Source organism: Pinus tabuliformis, chromosome 1_2 (assembly GCF_031772625.1).
Source record: "Pinus tabuliformis cultivar Carrire ecotype Pingquan chromosome 1_2, CPIR1, whole genome shotgun sequence".
In the NCBI taxonomy this organism is placed as follows: domain Eukaryota; kingdom Viridiplantae; phylum Streptophyta; class Pinopsida; order Pinales; family Pinaceae; genus Pinus; species Pinus tabuliformis.
In genome coordinates this window covers 379,621,651-379,645,025 of record NC_142298.1, presented here as the reverse complement: position 1 = coordinate 379,645,025, position 23,375 = coordinate 379,621,651, and the positions used below count along the sequence as shown (strand labels likewise).

General features: G+C 38.6%; 1 protein-coding gene across 2 annotated transcripts in view; it reads right to left on the bottom strand.

Annotated features, from left to right (window-relative positions):
* Window positions 1–8,247: 8,247 nt before the first annotated feature.
* The window catches only part of LOC149205960 (ferric reduction oxidase 6-like), a 261,829-nt gene continuing 246,701 nt past the window's right edge, over window positions 8,248–23,375 (bottom strand). The window contains exon 9 of one of the 2 annotated variants that reach the window (XM_089395230.1): window positions 8,248–8,721. In XM_089395230.1, the coding sequence (XP_089251356.1) occupies window positions 8,552–8,721 (170 nt within the window). In that variant the 3' untranslated portion in view covers window positions 8,248–8,551. Of the gene's footprint in view, window positions 8,722–9,039; window positions 9,147–23,375 lie in introns of those variants that run through there. The other variant, XM_089395231.1, reaches the window with a different exon arrangement.

Genomic DNA, 23,375 nt, shown 5'->3' with positions numbered 1-23,375 from the left:
CACTGGCAATAGCATCAACAGTAGGTTGGAAAAATGGATTACTCCTTACAATGCTGAAAGGAATATCACTCCAGAGGAGAAATTTTGTCATCAACTTGTCAGCTTGTTCTTTTTCAATTTTTTTTAGCATTGAACCAATAGTTGGTTGTGAACCAGGTGTGGTTCGAGGAACAAAATATGATGATGCAGCTACCGGATTGACTGACGCTGCAGTAGAACCAGTGCCACTTGGCCCACTTCCTTCAACTGACCTTTTTAGTTGCCTTTTGAGTTCTTCTTTGGCATCTCTAGTGTGCTCTAATTCTCCCAATGCTCTCATGGCTTTTTGGATAATTTCAGCGTTTGTATTTAGACAGGGCCCCACATCATGTCCAGGGATTTGTGCAAGGTGGAACTTCAACCTGTACACCCCCCCGAATATTTCCTTTCCACACAACTTGCAATACAAGTTTTGTCTATCATTCGGAGTTTTAGGGTCACCATATTCCCAGAAAGGATCCAATTTCCTTGGCATGTTTGTTTTTGAATTTTGAATTTGCAAACCTATGGAAAAATAAAGATTAGGAAATAGGAATTTAGGATTACATAATACAAATTACAATTTAGCATTTGCAAAATTACAAGTTAATTATTTCCAAAATCCCAATTTCTAAACCCAAGTTACCCAACCAAATGCCAATGGCAAATGCCAAAAAACAATGAAAATTCAAAAAAAATAAACAATGTTTAAAAAAAATGAGAAAATAAAAATAAAAAATTGGTTCTCATAGTCATAACAAATTACCCATCCCAAATCAATGAAAAATTTCAAAAAATTCTTTAAAAACAATGAAAACCAAAGTTTTTATAGAAGCAAAACCAAAAAAAATTAATCTACATACCTCTTTTATGGACAAATTGGTGATCTTGGCTTGGATTCCTCCTAAAAACGCTTGGATTCGCTCCCAAATCCGACGGAAACCCTTCAGCTCCTCTCCCTCACCTCTTCTCCTCCTCCTCCGCCCGGCGACAGCACAATGAATTAAAAAAAAATCGAATTTGCCATATAAAACCCCACTGCCTGCGCCTCCCACGATTTTTACGCAAAAAATCGCGATTTTTTCGAAAAAATCGCGATATTTTCAAAAAATCGCGATTTTTTCGATAAAAATCGGTATAAAAAAAAAGTGGCGATTTTTACGGATAAAAATCGCGATTTGATCGGGCAGAGGAAAAAATCGCGATTTTCCGATAAAATCGCGATTTTATCGCGATTTTAACAACACTGCTTAAAACATCATCTGTTGTAGGAGTGTCATGCAGGGGAGATTGTTCTTCAGAAGGAGATTCCACATGTTGATCTAGTATAAGAATCCCCCCTTCAAGATGTGGAATCTGATTATCAAACTCTTGGAATGATTTCGGTTTTGTGAATCTATCCAAGCGATCAAGTTGCCGCTCAACAACACTGTCAGATTTGAATGATTCAAGAAAAATGACATCTCTAGATAAAACAAACTTTTTATTTACTTCATCATAGAGGCGGTATGCTTTAGATGTGTTTGAATACCCCAGGAAGATACACTTACGACTTCTAGCACCAAGTTTGTTTCTATGTACCTTTGGTATTAAAGCATAACAGGTGGAACCAAAAATCCTGAGATGTTTTACCGAAGGAACATGTCCATACCACAATTCATAAGGAGTCTTGTTTTTTATAGCACTAGATGGATATCTATTCTTTATATATGCAGCACATAGAACAGCATCAGCCCAAAACATTGTCTTTACATTTTTGAAGAAAAGCATGGATCGTACCATATTCAAAATTGTTCTGTTCATTCTTTCAGCTACACCATTCTGTTGAGGATTATAAGGCACAGTTGTTTGATGTTTAATCCCATGTTGGCGAAGATAGTGTTCAAATTCATTTGATGTATATTCTTTTCCATTATCAGTGCGAATAGACCCAATATGAGATTGTGCATCATTTTCAATCCATTTATGAAAATTCTTGAATGTTTGAAAAGCATCAGATTTGTTCTTCAAAAAATAAACCCAACACATTCTGGTGTAATCATCAATAAATGTCATGATATATTTATTTCCATTTGCAGAAGGAACAGGCATTGGACCACATAAATCTGAATGAATAAGTTCAAGCTTCCTATGTGCTCTTGAATGTGAATCATGAAAACATTGTTTGCTATGCTTTCCTAGAATGCAAGCATCACATTGTTTATGTTTTCTAGGAATTGTAGGCAAACCAGCAACACCATTTTTCTTCAACAAGCGGAGACTATCATAGTTTAAATGTCCAAATCGAGCATGCCATAATAAACTTGATGGAAGTGCACCTTCTTCATGATGAGAAATATATGAGAAATGTTGTGCATGAGCAGAGGTTCCTTGCAGTTTAAGAAGTCTTTCTTCTTCTATACCCCTCATGACAAGTGAGTGGTCAGATGCCTTTCTTACCTCAAGCTTGCCATCAAACATGTGAATGGAGTGACCTTGCTGGCGGATGTGGACCAGGGACAACAAGTTTCTCTTGAGCTATGGGAGATATAGAACATGATCCAGAAGAAAGTTTGGAAGACCAGGCAGTTTAAGCCTGATTGTGCCAAGCCCTGATGGCTTGATTTTTGACTGATCTGCAAAGTATACTGCTCCATCAACATTGTCAGTGAAATCTTCAAAGAAATCTTTCCTATGAGTCATATGACAGGTTGCTCCTGAATCTAGCAACCAGTCATTTTTCGAAGAAGCAAGTGAAGCATTAAACAAATCTTCATTTACTCCAATGTTACATTGTGCCTCAATATAGTGAGCGGATTCAGGTGCTTTACCTTTGTCTGTGTCATCAGTTTTACCTTTCTGCTGATTTCTTCTCTGCTCAACTTTGTCCCATGGTAGCTTGCATGTAGAAGCATCATGTGATCCATTTCGTTTGCAGCGAATGCAATGCAGATCTGCCTTTTCTGCTTGAGGATGTCTGCCCCCCCTGCCTCTGAAGTATCTTCCTCTTCCTCTTCGTCCACCTCTTCCTCTTGTAGAATCTTGAGCAGGATGCTTTTCTTTATGAGCAAGGCAAACAGTCTCTTCAGAAGATTCAGGGACTGTTTTCTTTCCAAAGGCTTTCTCTCTTTCAGCAAACTTTTTCACAAGAGTGTCAAAGGTTATATCTTTAAGATTTCCATTTGCTTGTAAAGACTCGAGATAATTAGAGTAGGTAGGATAGAGTGCTTTGAGAAAGGCAATAAGAGAGATATCCAGCTCAACCTTAGTGGATTTAATATCATGCATTATAGACTTTATTTCAGATGCAAGAGCAAGAGGATCATTATTTTTCAGTTCAAGAGTGAAGAGTTTAATCATGAGCTGAACAACTTCAAGTGCAGAATGTGTATCATAGAGTTCTTTCAGCTTTTGTAAAGCTTCAAAGGCAGTGGAATAGGATGAAATATGACGACTTACTTCCTCATTTACAGATGCTGCGATCAATGCATAGGCTTTGCTGTTCTTGTTTTCCCAAATGACAAGTTCTTTATCTGATGTAGGCTGCACAGGGTCTTTGTCTTCTTCTCCGACACACACTCCTTTCCACAGCTCATTGTAGATGAGGGTGTGTTTTACCATTCGAGACCATTCTGAATAGTTCTCCTTGCCAGTAAGAACTATTCCTACCATAGAAATGATTGAATGCATTATGTAAAAAAAAATATCTCTGCCAAAAAACTTCTGTTGAAAAAAAATCCTTATATCATAGCCTTATGCATTTTATTTTTCTTCTAACATTTGCATCAGCATCACCATTTCTTATATCACTACCACACTACTGTGTTTTGAGAAAGAAAAAAAAAGGCGCTAAGGGATCTCTTCAACATATATCAATATATCATGCAATACTACAGATGCTTTGATATAAAATACTCTGACTGATATAAACACTCTGACTGCTTTGAAAACTGCTTACCATACGCAGCAATGTTCATTCTTAAACATACCAGACATTCACACATACGGCGCCACTCGATGTTACAATGATTTCATATACGATGTCAGTTGAAAGCTGTTGCGTTCAACACCCAGCCCACGGGAAACTAAAATCCCGCCTTGCTGCTCCAACTGAAGCCCGAAAAAAAACTTGGATAAAGCTCGGATTGGATCAGTGATAAACCGGTGAAAAATTATTCTTTTTTTTTTATCAGAGATAGCTACAGTGGCTCGGATTTCAATCCTTCAAGCTCGGACAGTAAGAACAGTCTCCTTTGCAGGCTCGGATTTGGGACAGAGAACGGTGTTTACTAAACCTCAGACCTGTGAGGATTGGCATAATGAACTTCAGAGCCATAAACAAGGTAGCGCAAGGGCCATCAAACTTTTCCGGGCGTTGCAGAAAAGCCGACGCTTGAACGAATGATTCTGGTATGCCCTCAAAAAAACGCTTCTATGCATTCAATGGCAGGCATTCCTTGCTGGCGGTATTCTTTCCAAAGGGGCAGCGATACATTCAAAGATTCATGCTCAGAGGGACAGTAGGAGAACGCTTAGGAAAAACTGATGCGCAGATAATGTCAGAGGCGCTCAGGACAGAGGGCAGTCTTCAGCAGTGGCAGCGCTATATGAGAGACTAATGTTTATGCAGACAAAAGGCGTTATAGCCAGGCAGACGTTTCAGGCAGAGGAGTTACAAGGAATCCCATCTGGGACCTACGCTCTGATACCATGTCAGGCCAAGGTAACTCCACATTGAACAAGAGAGAAAACTGAGTGATTTATTCATTAGGTAACTCATGTTTATATACAAGAATAAAAACGGATCAGTTCATTTTCTAGATGACTGTCCAGTTCACCCATCCGTTTCGGATTAGGTGTCAACAGGTTTACTGGACCAAGAAAGTAGTAGATGGCTAAGTTAGTCGATATAAAGCACGATTGGCAGCCAAAGGTTTTCAACAAGTACATGGTCTTGACTATGATGAGACTTTTGGTCCAGTGGAAAAAATGGATTCCATTCGGCTAGCTCTCCCCATTGCAGCAACAAGACAGTGGGAGGTGCATCATGTGAATGTGAAGAATACCTTTCTTCACGGTGATCTCAAGGAGGAAATCTACATAGAGCAACAACAGGGATATGTGCAAAATCCATCTATCGTATGCAAACTAAAAAAGTATCTCAATGACCTCAAGTAGGCACCTAGACTGTGGTATGCAAAGATGGTTCCTATTTGTTATCTCAAAATTTTGTAGGTTGTAAATCTGATTCCAATGTTTATTTGTTGAAGAAAATTGACTCCTTGTTGATCATAATACTCTACGTATGTGATCTTTTGATAACATGTAGTTTAGTTTCTGCCATTGTTGGGATTAAAATTGCATTGCATAAGCGGTTTTCTATGACAAACATGGCACTGCTAAATTTATTCCTTGGACTAGAGATCAATCAGAATGGTTCTAGGATTACCATTTCTCAACCTAAGTATGCTAGAGATCTTTTGGCATGATTTCTCATGAGTGACTGCAAGCCAACAATAAAGCTTGAGAATGGCAAAGACACACCATTGGTTGATTGCACATTTTACTGTCAGCTTGTGGGTAATCTTCTTTACCTTACTCACTCTTGTCCTGATCTCTCATATGTCGTAGGAGAAGTTTCCAGATATATGTAGGAGCCACATGAGTTACACTGGAAAGCTGCAAAGCGCATCCTTCGATATCTCTAGGGGGTGATCACCATTCATTATGCAACAAATTGTCCTTTGGATCTCATTGGTTATCATTGTAAAATTTCTATTGGAACATTACATGATTCATGATGGGATCATCGATCTGCAATATTGTCCCAGTTCTGAGCAGACTGCCGAAATCTTCACCAAGACTTTCACTGAGCAGAAGTTTCAATTTCACCAAGACATCTTTTATTTTTTGCATTTTATTTTGAGGGGGTTTTTCTTTCCACTGGGTTCTCCCTCTTTCCTCCTTTATGCATTGTACATGGGTATGTAAAATGACCTTGTTGCCAGGACTCATTCATCTTGCATCATACTCATCTAAGTTATGCTTGAGGGGGGGTGTGGGTGTACATGCACATTAGTGAACCTTAATTAGCTTTAATTAACTGTAGTGCTTGCATTTGGTGTGCACTTGGCTTTAGTTAGTTAACTATAGTGTTTCCATGTGGTGTACATGCACATTAACATAACATAAAACACACTTAGCTTTAATTAGTTAACTCTAGTGTTTCCATGTGGTGTACGTCCACATTAACATAACATAAAGCACACTTAGCTTTAGTTACATTTAGTCAGCCTTAGTGCTTGCATACAGTTAAGCTTAACTTAGTTGCTTTATGTATTGATTCTCTAATCAATATTGAGTAATCAAATTCATTCTTTGTTCCAATTCTTTGATCTTCAAACCTGCAAAAGATAGTTCGTGCACCTTCTCTAGGCCCTTGTAGCTCTGATACCATGCACCTAAGTTCAAGATGTCAAGTAACCTAAGTTCATTGATCACAAAATGAGAAATTAAGAGAAAATAAACTATTTATTTATAGACAAGTAGTTTGAGTTGTGAAAGACACTCTTAAAGCTTTGCTTGACTTCTTCTGGATCATTTGTGCAATCGTTTCTTAGTTAATGAACCAGAAGGTGTTTTGTGTGGCCATGGCCAAAGATGGGAAATATTGGAGAGACGTTCCTTAGCCTAGTGCTATTCATCAGCTCAAGTTAGAAGTCGAGGAAAGTAAATGGGTGAAAATCTTGATAATTAATGAAGTCAAGCATTTGTAGAAAATTTGAAATTCAAGGACAAAATCACAGAAAGTAGAGTCTACTAAATACAAAGAATGAATAATAAATCAATTTTTTTTACAAATTTCACCTATGTAAGATCTATTAGTAATCGTGTATAGGGAATTATATGCTCTCAAGTCACTACAAGTGGATCAACAGTGAGGTCTTCCACAAGGACAGCAAATGTACAGTCCAAAGACAAAAGGAGGCTAAACAAAAGGGATTGAAAGGCCATATAACAGCCAAGTAGCCCAGCAGTCTGCATGAGTTACAAGGAATCAAAATACCTAGCAGTATATCTGAGTTTGGAGAAATCAGCATAGGTAGTTAGAAAACCTTTCTACAAGCTGACATAGAACCGGCTCATCTTGGTTGGTTGACTGAAATATAAATGCTTAATATGCCATAACACATGAAGAATTAAATAGAATTAATCATGATGATTTTCAACAAATTACTCTTGAGGCAAAGTCGGCAACTAGGGGAAGGAACCTTCAGACTACCTTGCCCTTGGATTTGAATACTATAATCATGCATTCTAGTACAAAATGAAGATCCAATCGATTATATATTCAAGTGAAATAAATGTCAACAAGGTCTATGCTAGGTTTATTAAAGACAACAATTAATTTCAACAGCAAGCTATCTCAAATAATATATTTTATGTGTATATATTACATGTACCTCTTAAGAAGGCCTACTAATGGAAAGTTTTTCCTACCAAAAATTCCATGAACTAACTTTTGGATGAAGAATACTACTGAACAGTGCACTTTCATGAGTACTGAAGGATGAGATAGAGGATAATGAAAGACACGTATTAGTTACTATAGCAAATCCTTTTGAACTTGGAAAACATCTGAGAACAGCTGCTATGGAACTAAACATGCACCTGCTGTGAAACTAAACATTTTTTTGAAGTGAAAACTATAATCATAGAATACCATGGTGTTAATTCATTCTGGAGAAAACATGAATATTAAATTACTTTAGACAATAATAAACCATGATTTTAAAGAAGAATTTTAAGTTCCATTTACACAAACTTGAATTAGATTTCACAGCTTTTGATATTTTAATTTAGAACCATGTTTGTTATTGGAAGCCTTAGATCATTCTCTTTCATTTCCTAAGAAGTATGCACTTCATGAATACGATAATTCTTCACATCAATTCCTTTTCATCAATCATTTTAATGTTTCAACTATTGTAAAGTTCGAAGCCTAGTTTTTCCTTTTATTCATCTTAATTGAAATCCCTAGAAGATCATCATCACTTGTGTCTGCACTGAGAAATGTACAAAAGCAACATGCTCTCTACAATGCAGATGCATAATAGTTTAGATCATAAACAACTTGCCAAGATATACCTTGTTACTTCCTATCAGTAAATCATCAACGTTGAAAATGCATGTCATGTGGCAATATCGGCACACACAATTTTTGCTGTGCTGAGCATTCTAGACATATAATTACAGAAATGGATTAATAATTCATTCAGAGTCATTTTCTATGTAATTTATTGCAGTCAATGTCAACTGACACTTGAGCAAAGTATAAAGTTCACAAAAAAGGTTATTAATGTACATAGGGGCAATTACTCCACAGAATTTAACTTGTATAGGTCCCATGAGACAATTTGGCCTTAGTAAGCCCTACATTATCATGACAAGTCATGAAGGCGGCCAACTTAATAGCAAGGGAACCATGTACTTGCATATCTAAGACTATATACTTGAACCACCACGTCCTAGTGACCCTCCTATAATTAGTTAATTACAGATCAAAGCTATGACTGTTGAAATGAAACACAGTTTTATTTGTCGAGTTTCTCAAGTTGTATGACCTGCATTCCTTCGCTACACTTGCCTGTAAACTTTGGGGACCACATACTAGAACACCAATATCAACATTCCCCCACTCATTTGAAACTTTCCCGAAACTTTCTGCATTCAAACAATGTCAAAGTTTGTCAGATTTTCAGACCCGTATTGATCAATGTAGCAATCATGTTATAATCAGTACTTTTGGATTTGAGTATAATTACATTATAATCAGTAGTTGTGGATTTGGTTATCATCACATTAATCAGTACTTGTGGATTTGATTATAATCATATTATAGTCAGTCTAGTGGTTCAAGGAATGTGCCCCATGGAAGATCTAATTCGGAACAGTTGACAAGGATAGGAACCTTAAAATGTAGTTTGAATCTCAATTTACGAATGGCAAGAAGCATATTTCTACAACATAAACCTGATCCAGACATTGGAGAGATTCCTAGAGTAGGAAGCAAACGGGAAGTACTTGTACTGCCTTGGAATATTTCATTCTGTGATGATGTCTACCACCTTGTACATCTTCTATGAAACCTAAATGTACAGAATCAGAAAATATAAACATAAATGCACCGCAGCAAGAAATGTGAGCATCCTGATTACAGTGTTAAATGAAATCAAGTTTCAATTAATCCCTTTTGCCCAGAACTCATCTTTATCACCACAAATCCTATCGACAAGACAATTTTGAACAAAATTGAAGAGATTTGAAAAGAAAAATAATGGACGAATAGAATGATGCAAAACACAAATGCAAAGGTTTGATGTAAGTGATTGGACAACTCTTAAAAGGTTATTTTAGGGGTTTGCATTTATTCAATTGTTGTCATCAAAGAGTTTGCTGCTGTTATAAGCTCTCATAGGTAGCCCTTTGAGTGTGAAAATACCATAAGAGATTTCCTCTTCTCCCCCTTCTCTCTTGGATGCAACTTCTAGTTCCAGATCCATTTGAAAAGCTTATGTTTTGATACTTTGATGGAGATTTCATTTCATTTATATACTCAGCTCATTTCATTTAATGTCTGTCCTTTTCTTTCTTGGACTAATTTCCTGGCTCTTTTTAGTTTGTTATGGTTGATTCTCAGATATTAGATCTTTCTTTCTTGATGATAGCTTAGATATCAGAGCTGCTTTTGCACTCCTTTATACTACACAGATTGTCCATTGTTTTCGACCCATTAACCTACTTTTTGTGGTCATTTGTTGGAAATTAACAAAATAATCTTATCTTATTATCTGTCAAGAAATTCTACCTGTTATCCTTGAGATGCTAGGGTCAAAAGTTGCATTTGCAGGGCATCCTTTCAGAAAGATCATAGCCTATTAGCAGAGTTTTGGAGCTGATATCAGCATGAACCAGCATCTAATCATTACCTTTACCTACCCAAAATTCAGAAATTTTAAAGACAAATTTAACAAAACCATAGCCAGCATTAAGTAGGTCTTTTGTCTATTTATTTTGAGACCTGATTTGGAGTGATCTGCAGAGGATAACGATGCGATCACACATATTTGAATAGAAGATGACAGGAAGATGTAAAACAGATCAGCAAACTAGTGAATATCTGGTTCCTTCTTCAGGTTTGAGTGGCAAATGTATGGTGCTAGTGCTTGTTCTATTCTCAGTTTTTATCCTTGAATATTTCACCCAGCTTTGACACGTGATTTAAAGCTATAATATCTTTTCCTAGGGAAATTTTATAGAGCTGTTGCTACACCATCTCATACCTGTCTTGACATTTAACAGCCAGCAGTCAGTTAGGCACAATTACAGCACATCTTCACTCTCAAACTTAGAAGAGGAAGTATAATTTATGGCAGAGTTAGTTGCAGATTGGTTTTTTTTCATGATTAGTACTCTCTTGAAATATTTATAGTATATACAGCCTGTTTCATCCTCAAGCAGAAGTTGGAAATATGATTTGTTGTGGAGAAATAACCAGTTATTTTTATGACCATGATGTGCCTTGCATAGATGATACTGGACTACCTGTAGCTGAACTGGATCACCTTCTGGGGCCTTTTCTTCACTATTTTGGCAGACTAACTTTAGCATTTTTTGGATCCATCTTGGAGGACAAGTTGCTGTACTTTCTGGGCATTCTGATGAGGCAGAACCAAGAACTGATGCAACTGGTGTAAGGATGGTTATGACCAGCATATATTTGTATGAATATGGAGGGCGCTGTTTGTCTTTTGGAGATAATACTTTCTCAAAATCTTTCCCTGAGAAAAGTTACCAGCATCTAAGAGGTTTCTTGGAGGATTTTATGGTATATCTGTTGAGCATTCAATGCACATTATAATGCAAAAAGGGGGACAGGGTCAAACAGCAGTAGAAGAAGAACACTCCATTATGTGACTGATTCCCGTGGCTATCTTTGGAAGGAGTTGTTGATTTCTGGTAGCATCGGATGTGTTCTAAGCCTTAAAATTTGCAGGGAGGCTTGGACACATGCATTCTCCAATACCCATAAATCATTTTGAGAAATTCCACCCGGAGACAGTTTTATTAAAATAATTAATTATTTTTAATGGGTGCCTAAGTCTAAACTTAGGAAATTAAAATAATTGAAGGGTATTGATCTAATTGTGGGTAAAACTTCTAGAAGAAGACAAAGATCGAGTCCAAGTGATTTGAGCCATTGATCAGAATCTAATCTGGGCCATTGGTTCTCAACTGGAGGATTATAAGAAGGATATTGATGGGCACTTGGAAAACACATCAAGTAAAGATTAGAAGATCAATTTTTTGAAGCACAGCAGCTGCTGGAGAGAATTTCAAAGTGATCTTTTATAGTGAGGGGCAAGGATAGTATCCAGTGAGGATTCTTCCTGGGCCAGAGAGTACAAGGCAGAGAGGACAGAATGACATCTAGAGAGAGGTTGACGCTGGCCCACGCAAGGCTGATGCAGTGGCAACACAGAGCCTAGAGGGAGATCAAATTCTTGTTGAGGAATTCGAGTTTCAGAAGCTGGGAGCCGGGGTGTGAGACCGGGAGGTTGGAAATCAAAGTTTCTAGTCAGCGGAGGGTCCGAAGGAGGAGCAACAGAGTCCCTAGCAGAGGTGATGCAGAGATTGCGTGGGTTTGATGCAGTTCTACACAGAAGCTGATGTAAAAGGGATGCAGAGCCTCTATTCTAGCGAGATCAGAGTCGAATTCTTCAAGTGACAGGGTGAGAGCATATCACTACTTATTTTGTCCAGTGTCTCTCTGTATAGGATAGCCAGTTGGGCATCCAACGAAATGTACTCAGAATTACTACTGCATAATAATAAAACCCTCAGTTGTTGCAAGGGTTTTCCCGCATTAGGTTTTTCCAAGGAGATTTGTCCAAAAACAAATGTGTAGATGTGTTGTGTATTTCCTTTTTGTTCAGATTCTTGTTTCCGCATGTAATAATTAAAGAGTGAAGGCTGCAGTGTATTTACTTCAATATTTACAGTAGAACACCATAAATAACTTGAATGGATTAACAAGTAGAAGAAGTAACGTCAGTTTATTGCAGTAAGGATTCCGGTCTAGGAATTTTCACATGAGTTACCAAATGAAGCATTGCACACATTCCAAGGGCATCCAATGCACTCTTTCCTAGAGCACTCCCCTTTGACTTGGCATTTCAAATCATTTGATGGGAGTTTTTACTAGAGGGCATATTTAAGAAGGGTGTTCAAGCTTCAAGGGTGTTGGCACGTTTATTTGAGGCATCCGTATATGGAGGATTATCTTCGCACTCACTGTTGTAGATGTAAGGGTGGTTGTCACCACCATTGACCATTTTGGCACATATAATGTGATCTGCTTTATAAGGATATGCTAGCACATACACCAAGGTTATATCACATGTCAAGCATCTAATTATGGCATTTATGATGTTGATGATGAACTTGATAACGATCTCGATTTGCCTTGTATTCCATGCCATCAAGAATATTGATCTCTTTTCAGCAATCCTTGGGCATTAGTATCGAAAATGATGAACACATGGTGGTCTCCCCTTTTCAACATGATTCTTGCAATAGGCAACCCAATTGGTGTAATTCCCCTTGCTTGCCTTATTTTCCCTCCTATCCTTCTCGGCCAGAGCATGAAGATATAAAAGGGAACTTCATGAATAAAAGAATCTTTAAGAAAAATTTATGGGGTTTGATCATTGGTTTCTCCATATTCTTGATTAAAGGAAAGACCCGATGGTGCAAACCTGACTCATGTTCCCCTCCTTTGTTTTTTGTTCCTTCACATGATTCATGGTTGCTTTATTTTCCCACCGCCCACCCTTGTGACCATGCATATGAGTGTCATGATTGTCATGTTTGCTTTCAAGTACGTATCATAATTGATCATAGGGATAGCAAATATGATCTTGATTTAATGATATGCTGGTTACATTGGCTATATGAATATACTTAGCATTCACATAGTGTAGAATGTATGTTAGAGTAGGATGCATTGCATATTGATTTTGCATAGCTAATATCATCATATCATGTTCTCATACTAAAATAAGTGCATTTGGGTTAAATGTGCATCATAGAGTAAATTTTAATTTCAGTATGGTTTTATTATGCAATGAAAACATGTGTGATAAAAGTACACCTTGTTAGTTTTTGTAGCATTGGATAGGCTTTCTACTCTCGACTTTGGTCAGAGAGGCTAAGAAACACAAGAGCATTAGAACCTAGAAAAAGATTCAGGAGAAAACACCTAGAGATGTCTCAATTAAGTTAATTAATCAATAATTAAATATTTCCTAAATCTAACTTAGGAAAAGTAATTATTTAACAGTAATTAATTGAGAAAGGTGAAATTTCTCTAAAAACTCACATGGATTGACTTAGAGATGATCTTAGTCGTTGGTGGGAATCTAATCATGGTCGTTGTTTCACCAAAAAGAGATTATAAGAGGAAGTTGATGGGGTTGGAGATAGACACACTTGAGAGATCGATTTCCTTGGCAGATCAAGCATCCAACAGTTGAGCAGAGAGAGTTCGAGCTAGAGGGGATGCAGAGACAGTGAGGGAGCAGAGATAGTGAGTCTGGAGGAAGTTTTCTAGCTTTGGAGAGGAAACAAGTGGTAGAACTATTCCATAGAGAAGTTGCGCAAGGACTACATAGAGGCTTCAGTTTAGCAATTCAATTTAGCTGAGCGGGAGGTCGATTCAGCTTCCAGAGGTCGGGATAATTTTCCATAGGGTCATAGAGTCACTTCCAGTAGCAGAGACAGGCATGATGGCTTGATCAGAGGCTGAACAGGGCCACACGTGAGAGGGACAGCGCAGGGACCTCATAGAGGGCTTGCGCAAGGGTTTGGATGGTCGGATTTTCTAAGGCAAGCAGTGTCGAGATTGCTTATGGAGAGAGAGAATTTTCTTTCTAATATTTTTTCCAGATATTTGTTGATTAGATAGTCAGCTGGGCATCCATAGATTGTACTCAGATTATTTCACTGTTGCATAATAATAAAACCCTCATCTGTTGCACCGGTTTACCGCATTGGGTTTTTCCGAGGACAAATGTCCAAAAACAATTGTGTCAATTTTATTGTGTGTGTGCTAGCATTTTCTTAGTTTCCAACATTTTATTTTCCACAATGTTTTTATGGTGAAAATTGCAGTTGTGATTTTATTCGTTATTTGTCATAGTAAATAAACTGCACTTAATATTAACAAGTTAGAAGAATAATTTCCAGTTGCTGCAATAGGGTTAAAAATTTCACACACCTAGGGCACATGCTACCAACGTTGTTTATGAAGTGCAGGATACAGGTCTTCCAGCCTAGAGGATTGTTGGTGTTCTCATGACCTTCCATTCGAGTACATGGTTCGTGCACTCTATAGTGAGGTCATGCCCCAGTTGGAGCCAAATGTTACCCACAAAAAGTAGGTGACCCCATAGGAGAATTTCTCTCCTAGATTTGTCTTTAGTCGACAACGAGCAACCCCTGAGAGCCACCAATGTAGCTGATGTGTTGTGCCATTTGATCTCCACTCCTTGAGCTAGTCATATGTCCCCTCACCCATTTTTCAAGAGCATATGTTTGAAGGTGGGCAATCCAATCCTAAAGGTATATTTTTCATTGTGCAATCCGGTGCTTATGCTTGTTTTTCTTTGGGCATATTTGGCATGGATTACTGGGTGAGTTGGAAGAAGCAAGGGCTTTGACTCTAGTTTTGTTCCCTCACCTTAAATGGGGGTTAATCCTCAATCCTAGTCCTGTGGGATCTACCCTACTGGCTTAGCTTTAGGAAGGGAACCACTGTAGCTTTTAACCCCGTACAGAAATTACCCGCATACGAATTCTAAAAACAGAAGATAAACAATGGTGAGAACATAACACATAAAACAAATATACACAGAGATTTTCCCCTGGATCCCAAAACCAGGACTACCAGATTGATTTTTCATTATTTTCCTTTCAATGTTACAATACATATATATACATGCCAAAGCATCCATAAACCCCAATCCATTAACCCTGGATTAGAACATAACTATAGTTCCCTTGATCGGATCTACAAATTATCATGGACCGAAAACCATCGCGCCCAAAACCATGTGCGAAATCCATGCACAAAACCATAGGTAGGTCCGACCACCTAATATAGAATCCAAAAAAAAATTCCCACGGAACCCCAAACCCCCCGACAAGGGGGGCTTCCACCCCCTTGTGACCCCCCCGCTGTGCCCGACACAACGAAGGGGTGTCTGGCTAGTCATGGAAAGAATATAACACAACCCAACACTCTCCCACTTGTTTTTTTCTTTCCACAAGAGAGCTTAGTCATTCATCTAGCCCTGCAACACCCATTGTTTCTCCACACCAAGAGAACTTCTCAGTGCTCACAGACTTTGTCAATGCATCTGTGGTATTATTCAAAGTGTCCACCTTTACCAGCAACACCTTTTTTTCTTCTACCATATCCCTCACAAAGTGATACTGAACATCAATGTGCCTTGTCTTTGAATGATAAGTAGGGTTCTTTGCCAAAAAAATTGCACTTTCGCTATCACAGTCTATCCTTATAGCTCGCTGTACTAATCCCATACTTGAACACAATCTCTGCAACTAGATTGCTTCCTTGCTTGCATGAGTGGCTGCCATGTGTTCTGCCTTTGTAGTTGAAAGTGCCACTACAGTTTGTCTCTTATTCATCCAACTGACTGCACCTCCAAATAGTTTTAAACACATACCCACTTGTAGATCTTCTCTAATCCAGATCTCTAGTTCAGTCTGCATCAATAAAGCCACAGATGTTCAGAAATCTGTCCAATCCTAGTCTTCCTTGGTAGCACAAATCATAATCATTACTGCCACGCAAATACCTGAAAACCAATTTCACTGTTGTCCAATGCTCCTTCCCTGGTTTTGACATAAACCTTCTCAATACTCATAATGCATGTGCAATGTCTAGTCTAGTACAGACCATTGCATACATTAGACTACCAACTACACTTGCATATGGAACACGGGACATGTCATCTTCCTCTTCTTGTGTCTTGGGACACTGTTCAACAAATAACTTTACACCTACAGGAATAGGAACCTTCATCGGTTTACTATCCTGCTTATTAAACCTTTGCAGTATTGTCTTGACATAATTCCTCTGGTTTAACCAGAGCTTCCTCTTTTCTCGATCTCATTTAATTTCCATGCCCAAAATATAGTTTGCAACACCAAGATCTTTCATGTCGAATTTGGAGGACAACTGGGTCTTCAAATCCTAGATAATTTATTTGTCATTTCCAACCAGCGACATATCATCCACATACAAGACCAAAAAAATAACACGGTCACCAATTAGTTTAAAATACACACAATGATTTGCTTTGCTTCTAGTGAAGCCAAGTCCCCGTATAAATGTATCAAATTTCTGATACCACATCCTTGGTGACTGTTTTAACCCATACAGAGACTTTTTTAACTTGCATACCATTTCTTTCTTACCCTTCACCGCAAAGCCTTCGGGTGTCTTCATGTAGATCTCTTCTTCCAGATCCCCGTGAAGAAATGTTGTCTTCACATCCATTTGTTATACCTCAAAATCAAAAGAAACAACAACAAATAGAAGTAATTGAATAGAAGCTACCTTGGCAACAGGGGAAAAAATATCACCAAAATCAATTCCGACACCTGGAAATAATCTTTTGCTACCAACTGAGCCTTGTAATTCTCCACCTTTCCTTTTGCATTCATCTTCTTCTTGAACACCCATTTTCTACCAATGGGTTTCCTTCCAACTGACAACTCCACCAAATCCCAAACATCATTTTTGTGCAAAGATGCCATTTCATCAACCATGGCCTCTTTCCAGAGTTTGCCATCCTCTAAATATACTGCTTCCTTCACAGTTATGTGATCATCATCAGTAATAGATAAAGCAAAATTTGAATAGAAAGAAAATGGACTATACCTTTCTGGCTGTCTTCTTTCTCAAATTGATCTTCTCACAACCAGAGTTTGTGGCTCTTCCTCTTCTGATTCCTCTTCTGTTGTAGAGTCTGATTCTTCCTTCTTTAGCTCAAACTCTATCTTCTCAGGTACCTTTGGTAGGACTTCATTTTTAATAACATCTTTCACCTCTCTAAACACCACATCTTGGTTGTACACAACCTTCCTTGTTATAGGGTTCCAAAGCTTATAACCTTTTAAGCCATCTTTATACCCAATAAAGATGCACTTTTCAAATTTACTATCCAACTTTGTTTTTTCTCCTTTGGAACATGTGCATATGCATCACATCCAAATACCCTCAAATGTGAAAGATAATGTTTCTTACCAGTCCATACCTCTTGTGGAGTCTTATCCTCCAACGCTGATGAAGGTGATTTGTTGACCAGGTAACATGCAGTCTCCACCGCCTCTGTCTAGAATTCTTGTCCTAACCTAGCACCACTGAGCATGCTTCTTGCCTTTTCCATCAACGTCTTGTTCATTCTTTCTGCAACTCCATTTTGCTCAGGTGTGTATGGACTAGTTTTATGTCGTGCTATACCACACTTCTTACAGAACTCTTCAAATTGCTTCTTGTAAAACTCTCCATCGTTATCTGTCCTCAGCACCTTTATCTTCTTCTCTGTTTGGTTTTCCACCATAGCCTTATCAAAGAATTCAAATTTCTTCTTGAGGAAATATATCCATGTATTCCTTTAAAAATCATCTATAAATGATACATAGTACACAGACTTACCCAGTGATGGAACCAACACAGGTCTAAACACATCACTGTGCACAAGCTCTAATATCTATTTCACCCTCTTACCACCAGAGGGGAAACTCACTCAATTCTGCTTCCCATATACACAATTTTTAGAGAAATCAAAATCCAAAGAGCTATTAGACATACCTTCTACCATACTTTTACCATGAGGTATTCGAAGGCCCTTCTCTCCAATATGTCCAAGCCTTTAATTCCATAGCATGTTATTTTCTCCAGAGACCTCTAAATTTTCTGCTCCACTTTCAGGAACCACAAAACTGTTGCACCCATCAATAACAATGCTACCTTGCAGCTGGTACAGAGTTCCAATCTGAATTCCCCGCATCAATACCAGTGCTCCCTGAACCATCTTGCAGGTATCTTTCTCGAACACTGTTTTTACACCTGCATCATTCAGCTTGCAATAGAAATCAGATTTCTGGCTAATGCAGGAATATGCAGAACACCCGGAAGTGTTCTAATCCTTCCACCTTGCAACTTCAACTTGACTTTTCTGCGACCAATGATTCTAGCCTTCCTGTCATCCCCTAAGAAGACATCACCACCATCATATTTCTCATACTCGCAAAACCACTCTCTATGGGGAGTGAAGTGAAAGGATGCATCTGAGTCAATCAACCATGCCTCATGATCTACATGTGTACTTGAAGAAGAAGCCAAGTACACATCCCCACCTTCATCTGAGGTGGTTTTCGCCTCTGCAGAAGGAGCATCATCAGATCCCTTTCCTTTTTCAGGAGCTTTAGATTTACAGTCCCTTTTGTAGTGCCCTTCCTTTCCGCATTTCCAGCACAACTTTATAGGATTTCCTGGAGATTTAGATATGCCTCTAGATTTAGATCTACCACTCGAGAACTTATTTTTGTTTATTTTCTGGGACCGTCCTCGTACAGACAAAGCATCACCATTTTGGCTCTCCATATTTTTCCGTCTCATCTCCTCCGTCAGTAAGGATGAGACTATTTCATCAAACTGGAAGGCAGTTGCATTGCTACCTATTCAAAACTAAACTATCCCACGAATCTGGTAGAGAACACAACACACTGACGCACTTATCTTCATCTGAAATTTTAATATCAACAGATAATAACTGGCTTACCACAGTATTAAATGTGTGAAGTTTGCAGCGACAGTGGGGATCCACAGTCAGAGAGGGCGCTTCTTCAGGCACTGTTTGAGGACAAGCAATTTTTGGTGTATTGGAGGAACTTGTCGAATGAGGATGCTACTTGGGAGGGCAAGCACATACTTGAACATCCAACACCGAAGTTGCTTGGGGAAAAACAACATTTGGGAGAGGAGGACTGTCATGTCCCTTCCTAAATCATTTTGGAACAACATTTATATTTGTACTATGGGGCCAATTTTGGAGCTAGTGAACCCCATTTGATTTTATTAGGAGATCAGACTTAGGAAAATTTATTTGTGTTGTGGTTAAGTTATGCACTCCCTAGTTCAATTTGCATGGAGGTGGTTAAGTTTTGCATGATGGTGATTAAGTGAGGGCCCACGATGGAGGACATATTAGAGGGAAAAGTGCTCCACAAAATCTATATAAGGAAGACAACTCTCTTCATCTCATTCATTCATCTTATTGGAGTATATTGATTTCTCTTTGGTTGCTCGAGTTGCTTAGCCGAGTCACTGCTGTTTAGCATGAGTTCTTCAGGAGAAAAGCTCACCCTTTCTTCGGGGGACTTTGAGTGCCACCCTAGGAAGGTTTTCTTCATTTCTTCAGGAGGATCACATTGTGATTCCTAGCAATAGCATTCCCTTCCAGGTTGTGCGTATTATTGGGGGACGCAATGGAGAGGAGGCCGAGTTCATTGGTGGTTCTTAGCAGTGGAGATTTGATGTGAGATTTTCCAAAGAGGAGGCTAGGGAGGATTGTCAGCATCTAAGAGAGTGTGGGAGCTGATTGAGCTTCTGGCTTGGCAGTGTGACTTTCGCACTACCTGGGCCAGCGTAGAGGTTGTTGACACCTAATCCTCAGCGGTTGGGTAAACTGGAATGTGAACAGTCATCAAGAAGATGAACTGATCAGTCAAATTCATGTATATAAACAATAGTTACCTAATGAAATAATCAATCAGTCTTTTCTGCCAAGTCTGGAGTTACCCTGACTTGACATGGTATCAGAGCGCAGGTCCCAGATTCCTTGTAACTCCTCTGTTCATAACGCATCTGGCCATAACGCCTCTGCCTGAAACGTTTGTCTGGCCATAACGCCTCTGCCTGAACGTTTGTCTGGCCATAACGCATCTGCCTGAACGTTTGACTCTATGCGCATCCGTTAAAAGTCATTGATTCTTTGTGCATTGATTGCCTCTGTCCACACCTAATGCACCGGCTCTGAAATCCTTCCGTTGAGGAGATTTCAAAGGAAATGGCGTATCAGATTCAAATATTTTTGCAAGACGCTTTCTACCAAGTATATTCCTGGTTTTCGATTTTTAACAAATCTTTGTTTTCGCATTGCAGTTCTTAATTGATGTACATTGTTCTTCATTACAAGCTTGATTGGGAACCGTATCTCCATAAGAGTTATATGCTTTATGGTGGTATGGGACTGCTGGGTTATTTGTATCAAAAAGGCTAAAAGCCTTGTTATACAACAATTCATATTTTTTTACGTTTACCTCGATCTATTGAAGTCCGCTCTGCGCCTCGGCTCTGGTCTTCACACTCGTGGGTTTTGAATAGCACAGAGTCCAATCAAGGGTGACTGTGTATGATTTGCCTTCGCATTTATGGTCATAGTCTCCGCGTCCATATTAACATGAAGCATTCAAAGAACCAGTGGTCCAGTCAGTAGGTCAATCCAGCAGAAATCATTTGCGAGTTGCTTCGATATCTGTCTTCTCCTTGAAGGCAGCAGCTTCGGCTTCTTGAATTTTTGCTGCCTCCTCGGCGTCAACGAGGTATTTCAGCTTCTGCTGGAGTGCCCTGACCCGACCCTCCGACCTGTGCTCAATGCCAAACTCTTGGAAGGCACATAGCGATTCAATCCATCGAAGGTTACAACTATTCGAAGGCCTGAAAGCTCCTGTCAGAGAACTATTAGCACCGTCCGAGTGGTATATGTTTCCATAAAGTTTGGTATTAAACCGCATGTATATGCCTTGTTGATGATTGACCAACATATATATATTGACCAGCTATTTGAATAAGTTTTGAATGCGCTGTAAGCTGTTTGAATAAGTTTTGAATGCGCTGTAAACTGTTTGAATAAGTTTTGAATGCGTTTTGGACGCTGTTTGAATATTTTGTGGAGGATATTTTATAAAATTTTGGAGACATTTGAAGAAAACTTAGTGCATAAAGAATTTGAAATCTGTTGCCCTTTTGAGTACAATTTCACTGTATATCAGCAGAAAGTTTTTATCAGCAGAAGTTCTTTTTATCAGCAAAAGTTTTTTTTTTAGCAGAAGTATTTTTTACAGAATGCATTCAATCATCTCTATGGTAGGAATAGTTCTCACTGGCAAGGAGAACTATCCTAAATGGTCCCGGATGGTAAAACACACCCTCATCTACAATGAGTTGTGGAAAGGAGTGTGTGTCGGAGAAGAAGACAAAGACCCTGTGCAGCCTACATCAGACAAAGAACTCGCCATTTGGGAAAATAAGAACAGCAAAGCCTATGCATTAATCGCAGCATCTGTAAATGAAGAAGTAAGTCGTCATATTTCATCTTATTCCACTGCCTTTGAAGCTTTACAAAAGCTGAAAGAACTCTATGACTCACATTCTGCACTTGAAGTTGTTCAGCTCATGATTAAACTCTTCACTCTTGAACTGAAAAATAATGATCCTCTTGCTCTTGCATTTGAAGTAAAGTCTATAATGCATGATATTAAATCCACTAAGGTTGAGCCGAATATCCCTCTTATTGCCTTTCTCAAAGCACTCTATCCTACCTACTCCAATTATCTTGAGTCATTACAAGCAAATGGAAATCTTAAAGATATAACCTTTGACTCTCTTGTGAAAAAGTTTGCTGAAAGAGAGAAAGCCTTTGGAAAGAAGACAGTCCCTGAATCTTCTGAAGAGACTGTTTGCCTTGCTCATAAAGAAAAGCATCCTGCTCAAGATTCTACAAGAGGAAGAGGTGGACGAAGAGGAAGAGGAAGATACTTCAGAGGCAGGGGGGGCAGACATTCTCAAGGAGAAAAGGCAGATCTGCATTGCATTCGCTGCAAACGAAATGGATCACATGATGCTTCTACATGCAAGCTACCATGGGACAAAATTGAGCAGAGAAGAAACCAGCAGAAAGGTAAAACTGATGATACAGACAAAGGTAAAGCACCTGAATCCGCTCACTATATTGAGGCACAATGTAACATTGGAGTAAATGAAGATTTGTTTAATGCTTCACTTACTTCTTCGAAAAATGATTGGCTGCTTGATTCAGGAGCAACCTGTCATATGACTCATAGGAAAGATTTTTTTGAAGATTTCACTGACAATGTTGATGGAGCAGTATACTTTGTAAATCAGTCAAAAATCAAGCCATCAGGGCGTGGCACAATCAGGCTTAAACTGCCTGGTCTTCCAGACTTTCTTCTGGATCATGTTCTATATCTCCCACAGCTCAAGAGAAACTTGCTGTCCTTGGTCCACATCCGCCAGCAAGGTCACTCCATTCATATGTTTGATGGAAAGCTTGAGGTAAGAAAGGCATCTGACCACTCACTTGTCATGAGGGGAATAGAAGAAGAAAGACTTCTTAAACTGCAAGGAACCTCTGCTCATGCACAACATTTCTCATATATTTCTCATCATGAAGAAGGTACACTTCCATCAAGTTTATTATGGCATGCTAGATTTGGACATTTAAACTATGACAGTCTTCGCTTATTGAAGAAAAATGGTGTTGCTGGTTTGCCTACAATTCCTAGGAAACATAAGCAATGTGATGCTTGCATTCTAGGAAAGCATAGCAAACAGTCTTTTCATGATTCACATTCAAGAGCACATAGGAAGCTTGAACTCATTCATTCAGATTTATGTGGTCCAATGCCTGTTCCTTCTGCAAATGGAAATAAATATATCATGACATTTATTGATGATTACACCAGAATGTGTTGGGTTTATTTATTGAAGAACAAATCTGATGCTTTTCAAACATTCAAGAATTTTCATAAGTGGATTGAAAATGATGCACAATCTCATATTGGGTCTATTCGCACTGATAATGGAAAAGAATATACATCAAATGAATTTGAAAACTATCTTCGCCAACATGGGATCAAACATCAAACAACTGTACCTTATAATCCCCAACAGAATGGTGTAGCAGAAAGAATGAATAGAACAATCTTGAATATGGTACGATCTATGCTTTTCTTCAAAATTGTAAAGATAATGTTTTGGGCTGACGCTGTTCTATGTGCTGCATATATAAAGAATAGATGTCCATCTAGTGCTATAAGAAACAAGACTCCTTATGAATTGTGGTATGGACATGTTCCTTCGGTAAAACATCTCAGGATTTTTGGTTCCACCTGTTATGCTTTAATACCAAAGGTACATAGAA